The sequence below is a fragment of the Triticum aestivum genome, chromosome 3A (assembly GCF_018294505.1).
Source record: "Triticum aestivum cultivar Chinese Spring chromosome 3A, IWGSC CS RefSeq v2.1, whole genome shotgun sequence".
NCBI classification, from domain to species: Eukaryota; Viridiplantae; Streptophyta; class Magnoliopsida; order Poales; family Poaceae; genus Triticum; species Triticum aestivum.
In genome coordinates this window covers 6,964,710-6,973,840 of record NC_057800.1, presented here as the reverse complement: position 1 = coordinate 6,973,840, position 9,131 = coordinate 6,964,710, and the positions used below count along the sequence as shown (strand labels likewise).

Genomic DNA, 9,131 nt, shown 5'->3' with positions numbered 1-9,131 from the left:
CAAGAGGGCAGACCAAATTGCTGAAACCGCAGTTGTACTTGCTCGTCTTGGAGGAGATCTTTCTGGATGACCACCAGTAAAGAGGGTAGCTGGACGTCCAATGGAGGACTATAGAGTGGCCTTTGTTGGGTTGGGGTACGACCGAGCTGTAACTCGGTACACCCACAACTATGTATAAATATCATTTCTCATTAGCTATGTATGTAACGATCGATCAGTACTTATGTAGCAGCGGTCACATGCGCATCATCGATCTTGGACACGACTCAGATCGCCCAACTCAACAACTCGAATCAACTCAGCAGCAGCATCACATGCGAACTGTGGAAGGAATTGGATATTAATTGGTGCCTGGCGGCAGCTCCTACAGTTGGGCGCTTCCTTGCATATACTCTAGGAGCTAGCTAAGCAATTGACGGCTCCAACACCCGACACCCCCATCAATCGACGGCCGCCCCCTATCGATCGGAGACGACGTTGACGGAGAGCAATTGCTCTGCTCTGCTGCAGTACTACTACACTGCCAGTCCAGCTCTACACGAGGTGCATTCATCAGCCGCACCCTTGTTCAACATCTCTCTCCTTCGAGCTCATCCTCTCGTACGCGCTTCCGTTGAGCTTGAGGGCGCGCGCAGATCATGGCGGAGGGCGCCCCTGACGATGAGACGCTCGAGCTCACGCCCACATGGATCCTTGCGATCGTCTGTGCCCTGATGGTGGTCATCTCCATGGCCGCGGAACGCGGCCTGCACTACCTTGGCAAGGTAACACCGTTCCTGTCTGCTCGCTTCTATTACCTTGAGCCATTGATTTTTTCTGGTACGTACGTCGTACGTGTTCATCCCATTCACTCATCCTACATGCATGCATGTGTTCATGCTGTTCCGGCCTGGATGTGAGCACAGAAGTTGAAGCGCAATAACCAGAAACAGCTGTACGAGGCCGTCCTCAAGGTCAAAGAAGGTAATTCAACTGTTTCCCCGTAAAACTAAAAATAGTTCAAAAGCTAGCTAGCTACGCGCGCGTATTACTCACTCACTTTATCTCGATTTCTTCACATTTTTTCAATTTTGGCCTGTTGCCTATAGATAGATAAGAGTTGTACCTTTCTTCCATCCATGTTGGGCGTATCATCATTTATCATCAACCTACTGTTCGTCGATCCGGTGATATGCAGAGCTGATGCTTCTCGGCTTCATCTCCCTGCTGCTGACGGTGTGTCAAGGGATGATCGAGGAGATCTGCATTCCTCCTGACTGGAGAATGCATATGCTGCCATGCAAAAGACAGGAGGTGGCGCCCGCAAAGGAGCATTTAGTTGCAACCCAGATCATTGGCAGAATCGGGAGGCGGCTACTCAGCAAGGATGCAACGGGAGCCGAGACCTGCAGGCAGAAGGTGATGTTGGAGCGCAAATTAGTTTGATTTTGTGCATACTGTGTTTTTTGACTTGTGAACAAGTGCAATTGGAGTTAATTAGGTACCATTGGGTTGTGAACTTGTGATTTCTTAGCATATGCAGACACTTAAAAAAATTTATGACCTTAATCTGTAGCTGTAGCTAGCTAGTTCGGTACAATTAATATTACTTGGACTGCGATCGTTGTCATGTTGTCAATCTTAGCATGTGATGAAGCGATCTTGTTCTGTACATTTCCACTGACTCTGCAATAGGAACATTAGACACTGGCACGTGGAAAGGAGTGGGGACATCACAACTGTGTACCATAACATTCAAATGGCTCTGCTCCAAGTGTCTATCCAGCATGTTGAAATCCCCTCTTTCTAGTAACTGCATTGCTTATATCTGTTCCATTTATCATTCCCACTCCGTCAGTTTAAAATCGTTGAGTTTTTCACCATGTGAGTTGAACAATAATCAGCTGTTATGAACTTTAATATTTGTTTTAACAGGGAAAAATTCATCTGATGTCCCTTGAATCTGTGCATCAGTTGCATGAGTTCATATTTGTGCTGGCTATTACACATGTCGTATTCAGTGCTTTGACAATACTTTTAGGAGGTGCAAAGGTAACCCACTTATCAGTCACATGTGTTGCACATTAGCCACGGAATACCACGTCCTATGATAAGCTGATTTTGTGTCTTCGTTTACTCAGATGCATCAATGGAAACAGTGGGAGGAGGATGCTATTCAGAAAGATACTGCAGGAAACGGTATTTGAGCATTTCTTGTTGTTCATATGTATTACAATGCCAATGATATACTTGTGGGTTAACATCAGTTGTTTGTTCCTCCTGTAAACTGAAAACCAATAAATGTGTCTGATGAACCAAAGCAAGATTGTTTAGCTAGCGCCAATACATTTATAACAGGATAATAATTTCACAATAAACTGCAGGGCCCAAGAAGGTGACCCTTGTACAGAATTCCGAATTTGTCAAGGAAAATTTTAAGGGTAATGACAAATATTCTAGAGTATTGAGTTGGCTGGTAAGCAATCATGAGGTCTTCTCATATATCTTTTTTATGTCACTTCTTCTTCGGTACAACCCCCCTAAATACATCAACGAACGAGATCTGTTAATACCCCTTCATAATAAAGGGTAGAATGGTCTTTCCAGAAAATACTCGTGAAGATATTTCTGAGTCCGCCTTGGGCCGGCCCATTAGTGAGTATGTACTGTAGCAAGGTTCGAAAATCCAAAAATAATCTTCTGCCTGTTAGGCTTCGAACTGAGGACCTCAGGTGGAGGTGACCTTGCTAATACAACCAGAACAAACACGATTTGCTGATACAATTGCAGCGCAGTTTCTTATGACCTAACTGGACATATTATAGGAGTTTTTCTCTTAGAAATACTGTCACAGAACAAATTGATACTGTACAACCTGGATGGACACTGTAGCGACCAACACGGGGCATTGTAGCTAAATCGTTTTTTATAGCTCAACAAAAAGTAATGTGTTTTTAATCTTTTGGAATTTTTTTAAAACATGAATATTTCTTAAAAATGAAACATTTTCCAAAATTTGAACTTCTTAGGGAAACGTGGGTTTTTCTTTCAAATGTGCGATTTTTTATGAAAAATAATTTGATTTTATGAATATTTTTCAAATTTAAGAACATTCTTTTCAGAATTGTAAACATTCTTGTGAAACTGCAAACATATGTTTTCCAAAATTACAATAAATTATCAAACGTATGAATATTTTCTTGAAAACACGAACAATTTTTAAATTTTCGAACATTTCTTTTCAAAATGCCACTACTTTTTCAAATTTGTGAGCTTTATTTGAAAACGCAAACATTTTCTCAAATTTATGAATATTTTTCAACTATACTAACATTATCTGAAAACAATTTTCAATTTCTAGGGCCTAAGCATTTTTTATTTTCGATTTTTTCCGTTTTCCTCTCTTTTTGTTAATTCATTTTTCTACTTTTGAACTTTATTATTCTTTGTGAACTTGTTCAAAAATTTGAAAAATTGTTTGGTATAACATAAAATATTATTTTTAATTTCAAAAAAGGTTCGGAAATTTCATAAAATGTTCAGTTTTTGAATTGTTTTGTTCACAAATTTAATAAATGTATGTGTTTCAGAAAAGTTGTTATTTTTTTAAATTATGTGGTTTGCCATTTTGTTCGAAATTTCCATCAGATTTTCGTAATATCTTAACAATTTTGGAAAAAGTTTTCTAGTTTGTAACATTGTCATACACACTTTGTAATTCCAAAATTGTTGATAAATTTCAAGAAATTTCTAGGACAAAAGAAAAATGTTTGTGTTGATTGTAAATGACATAAATTACAAATACACTCATCTAAACTTGTAAGGCCATGGATAAATGATCCCAGCTTCTTGTAACATCCTGGCACATGCATATGAGGCATCCATGCTACGTTCGAACAACTTCCGACACTATTTACATGTTGTGGCGCGTCTGACCATTTATGGGCCTAGTTTCACCGAGAAAACTCCAGAAAATGCAAAACTTTTCAAAAATGTAAATAACTTGGCATGGTGCCTTAAATTGGTTGTAGAAGCTGGTGGAATACATTTGTCATTTAACGGATATCGAAAAACAACGGGCTTTCAAAAAGACCCTTCTGGCCTAAGCGAACACCCTCCGTTGAACATAGTCTTTTTTTGGCATCTTTGAAATGAACCCCACTTTTGCAAGAAGGTAGGCACATACCTAGTTCAGACGATTTTCGGTAACACGTCCGGCCATTTATCATCCTTTTTAACCAAAAAAAACTTCAGAAAATGCAAAACTGATTGAAAACACAAACAATTTTGCATGGTGCCTTGAATATTGGTCATACAAGCCCATGAAAAAATGGGGTCATTTCAAGAAAAATACAAAACTTGTCAAAAAACCCAAGCAACTTGGCTTGGTGCTTTGAATTGGTTATACAAGACCATGAAAAAAAAATTGGGGGCATGGATGCCTACGATGGGCATGCCACCTGCTGGCAAAAGTTAGGGTCATTTCAAGAATGTCCAAAAAACATCATGTCCCGCGTAGCATGTCCGAGTAGGCATCCATGCCAGGTTCGATGGAAAAGGATAATTTAAATCATAATTTATATATGTACTTAAAACTCTTATTTTAAGTTTTTAACATAACTAATAAATACAAAATTATAGAACTGAAAACAGTAAATGCTTTCCTAAAGCATAGGAAACATAATTTAAAGTAGTTACTTAAAACTGTTATTTTGGCATTTCAATTTTTTTAAGAAAAGAAAATGAAATCTTAGGCCTTGCCCAACTAAGCGACGTCATCCTCCGGTCGGGCGCCTATTGGAATTTGTTCATAATTAAAAAATGAATCTATTTTAAATAAATATTGTTCCCAAGTTGAAAAAATATTCGGGAAAATTTACAACACTTTTTTGACATCATGTGCTGTTTGCATTTCTGAAAAATCTTTTGGAATTTAAATTTGTATTCCTGTTCAAATGTTTGTCTTCACAATTTTGTTCGTGCTTTTCCAAAAACTATTCATGTTTTGATATTCTGAACAATTTTTTAAACACACGAATATTTTTTGAAGTTACATTGCAATTTTCGAAAATGCAAATATTTTTTAATTTATGAACCAAATTTGGAAATAAAAAATGTTTTGAAAATTCGAACAGCATTTTGAAAGCGCAACCATTTTTTGAAAAATAAAGAAGAAATGTAACAGGAAAAAAACTATGGAAAAATGAACCGGTTCACAAAGTGTTCCTAAAACCTTTTTAAAATTCCTAACCCTTATGTTACTTAAAGCGTCTGGCTTTACATTTTTCACCGAAGGCTTGTTACTCCAGTGGTTGTGGACAATAGTTTATGTTTTAGGTGGTCACGGGTTCGACTCCCAGATCGTTCTATCCTTTTTTCGATATATTTGTCATCACATGTACCGCAAATGGGCCGACCCAAGTGAGCGTATACGTACATATAAAAGTAGATACAAATTGTCAAAAGTCCATAGTACCCTTTATACGTTTTATGAGGGGGTTGTACCGAAGCGGAACTCTTTTTATGTTGTGAAATTGCGTGGACTAGTAAAGTTTTCTGTGCCATATGCAACTTTTCAGTGTAGCTTTGCCTTACATAGCAAGCTCTATATTTAATTGTCTTGTGCTAATATGTGTGTATTGGCGAGGTAATTAGCCTTTTTCTATTTCTCATGCAGCATTGTTTTTTCAAGCAATTCTACAGATCAGTAAGTAAAACTGATTACAGGACAATGCGTCTTGGTTTTATCATGGTAATTAAGCACAGATTGTAATAAGTTGACGTGGTTTTATCCTGGTGTCCTTTCCTCGTATGTTAGCATGAGATCATTTCTGGATTGCAGGCCCACTGCCCTGGGAACCTGAAATTTGATTTCAATGAATACATGTTGCGGGTTTTGGAGTCTGATTTTAAGGTGGTGGTTGGCATAAGGTAATCCAAAGAGTATACACATGTTTGTACTTTTATATCTATACTGTTCCTAGTAGTTTTCTATGAAAGTTATTAGCTCAACTCATGCAATTTCTATTTTCTTTTAGCTGGTACTTGTGGGTTTTCGTGGTGATATTTCTGTTGCTGAATATAAACGGTAAGTTGTAGTTCATCATTTCTGAATAGCACTCGTAAGTTCTGTATAATTGCTTGTCTCCCAATGGCTTAGTTCTTTGAATTGAAAGACTGAATGTGCAAGTTGAAAAATTCCAAAATATTATGTGTGCGTACATGTCGGAGTACACTACAGATCTGCAGAGTTTCAGGGATGCAGAGTAAATATACAATGTTATCATCTTGGAAGTGCATTGTTTAATGTCTTCGAAATAGAGATGTCCCTGGAGCTCGTGTAGGAAAAATCCGCAATCTTTGAGGTCTCTATTTTCCAATAATCTGGATCCGAAAACCAGTACATGGGTTAGGTATATACTGCAGCAATTCTGGGTTCAAGCCAGTTTCGGAATTTCAAAAACTAAACGCTCCTGTCTGAAATAGGGAAAACCAATTATGACATATATATAAGGATTCCAAATTATGAATTATATTTTTGAACAGTTACGCTTTTGTTGTGCAAAATGCATGGTTTCTAAACCTTGTCAGCAGCATTTCATGATTTACGCCTCTTGAAGCTATCTTACACTACATTTTGCTAATCTGCTGCAGGCTGGAACACATACTTTTGGATTGCATTCCTTCCCCTTATTGTAAGTGAATTTATATAACAATTTTTCATTGTAAACATTCACTGTGAGCCTCTTATGCTTTGGCTACAATAGAAGCTAAACCAAGAAATCTTATGATTTTAGCAACCTGCAGAAATATGGAGCACAAAATGAACAATGTGTAACAAGTAGGGAAGATGGGCTTACTTAATTCCTTACTCACTCTCTCTTCTCCCTGCAGCTTCTGTTGGCTGCTGGGACTAAATTAGAGCACGTCATAGCTCAGTTAGCCCGGGATGTCGCTGAGAAGCACTCCGCTCTCGAGGGTGATTTGATTGTAAAGCCATCAGATGACCACTTCTGGTTTGGGCGGCCGAGGATTGTCTTATTCCTGATCCACTTTATCCTCTTCCAGAACGCCTTCGAGATTGCATTTTTCTTCTGGATACTGGTAGGCATCTTTCCAATTAATTATGTTTCGTTAAGATCTAAAAATGACTGACCGAAACATCATTTATCAAATTTCTGTTGCAGACCACTTATGGATTCAACTCGTGCATCATGGGGCATGTAGGTTTTATTGTGCCGAGGCTTGTTATTGGGTAGTACTTCTTTTCCCAATATATCCTTGTACTCATGCATGTCGGTTTTATTTATTGGAAAACAACGGGCATAAGTTTGTTCTCAACTCATGCATCCTTGTATATATCCTTACTTGCAGGGTCATTATTCAGCTTCTCTGCAGCTACTGCACTCTGCCTCTGTATGCAGTTGTAACACAGGTGCGACCATATTTCAACATCATAAAATGTTGCTTTTTTCTTCGATAAAAGGCGCTTTTATTATCTCAAAATGTAGCATCAAAGTGATTATTGACACATCTTCTCCTCTGTCGTGTACAAATTAAAGATGGGAAGCTTCTACAAGAAGGAGATCTTTAATAAGCATGTCCAGCAGGGTGTTCTGTCTTGGGCTCAGAAGGCTAAGATGAAGAAGGCATTGGAGAAGAGCAATGGCACAGCAGAATCAACGAGCACTGTTGATTCAGCAGGGCCTTCTACTAAGATTGAAATGATGAAACCAGCAACGCGGGAAGGCAATGATGATTCAGCAGGGCCTTCTACTAAGATTGAAATGATGAAACCAGCAACGCGGGAAGGCAATGATGATTCAGCAGGGCCTTCTACTAAGATTGAAATGATGAAACCAGCAACGCGGGAAGGCAATGATGACGGTGAAATCATAGAATGGAGCCGTGTTGTCTAGAGCAATGGATCGTACGTATGCTGGCTCTTAATTAGTGCGCGCTGCAATGCAATCTATTATTATTATCAAGATATATAGATTTACTTGTTGCAACTCTAAAACATTCTTGTCCAAAAGTTTCTCACCCGGCCGGTTATACTTAATCAGTTGGTTATACTGTGAGTTTAAGATAAGTATAAGCAAATTAAGGCTTATTTGAACATGCTCTTCTCGGTTATAATAAAAGCCTATTAGAATCATTATGAACTGGTTCTAGTTCTAGTTCTGATGCCGCCGCTGGTTCCGTGCGTGCATTGCTAGCTCCTGCTGCTTGTCTTGCTGCGTCCGCGTGCTGCTACCTACTGCCGGCTGTTGCTTGCTCCATGCTGGACAAGGACACTACGGCGGCCGGTACGGTAGCCCCTACAAGGTTAAAACCTTATACAACGTGAATACCCTTAATTACGAGGCAATTATATCTGGGCGAAACCCTTTGTTATTAAGCAGGAAGCAGTAGACAAATAACAATATCACGAGGATGGTAAGGATCCGAATATAATCAAATGGCAAGCGCTAGGCAGCATTCTTTCTCAACCACTTTTGCGAGGAGGGCAAAACCTAGCTAGCAAATGATCGAGATGGAACGAACAAATGATCGATATAGCTCCTGCATGCACATATCTATTTAAAATAGCTCAAGGACATTTCACTGCGAATTTGTGGACGAGTACTAGAGAGTAGAGATGGCACGTCCATTTGGCACACGGGCCCTGTTTGGATACTCTAACACAGTTAGAGTTAGAGTTATTTTCTAACCCACTCTAACCTAAATAAGCACCTCCCCATCGGGATAGTTGGGTTAGATGCAACTAACCCACTCTAGCCCTCCCTGTTTGGATATTTTTGGATTATTTGAGCCCCCAACTAACTCAAACTAGCTCTAACCCCATGATCCAAACAGGGCCACGGTCGACTGCGAGCTGCTGCAGGTAGCTAGTAGCAATTCATGGGAGGACGGGGAGGCGACTGTGAGCTGGTAGCAGCGGCATGTTTCATTATGTATATATGTTCATACAAATCTTTGTTGGTTAGCCTTGCTGCCCATGGAAGTTCTAGTATCTAAAGTACAGTTTGTATCATCAATTTATTAAATTTCTTAGTGATGTACCCCCTCTGTACCGAAATATAGGCGGTTTAAGGGTTTCATGTACAAATTTGCTCACGTTACAGAATTTTTTAAGTTTCCCGATATTG

General features: G+C 39.2%; 1 protein-coding gene across 1 annotated transcript; it reads left to right on the top strand.

The window, feature by feature from the left end:
* The first annotated feature begins 533 nt into the window (after positions 1-533).
* Positions 534-8,132, top strand: LOC123057452 (MLO-like protein 1). Its single transcript, XM_044480415.1, has 14 exons — positions 534-764; positions 906-963; positions 1,178-1,398; positions 1,915-2,031; positions 2,121-2,178; positions 2,364-2,455; positions 5,657-5,731; positions 5,822-5,910; positions 6,018-6,067; positions 6,634-6,674; positions 6,874-7,083; positions 7,167-7,234; positions 7,354-7,414; positions 7,542-8,132. The coding sequence occupies exons 1-14, from the start codon at positions 639-641 to the stop codon at positions 7,896-7,898; spliced, it is 1,623 nt and encodes a 540-aa protein (XP_044336350.1). The 5' UTR covers positions 534-638; the 3' UTR covers positions 7,899-8,132.
* Positions 8,133-9,131: the final 999 nt, after the last annotated feature.

What these genes read in the sequence shown, in the direction of transcription:
- LOC123057452 (XM_044480415.1), top strand. Translation starts at nt 639, where the DNA reads ATGGCGGAGGGCGCCCCTGACGATGAGACGCTCGAGCTCACGCCCACA. An exon ending in GCCTGCACTACCTTGGCAAG is followed by an intron (nt 765 to 905) that starts GTAACACCGTTC and finishes ATGTGAGCACAG; the next exon opens with AAGTTGAAGCGCAATAACCA. An exon ending in TGTATGCAGTTGTAACACAG is followed by an intron (nt 7,415 to 7,541) that starts GTGCGACCATAT and finishes TACAAATTAAAG; the next exon opens with ATGGGAAGCTTCTACAAGAA.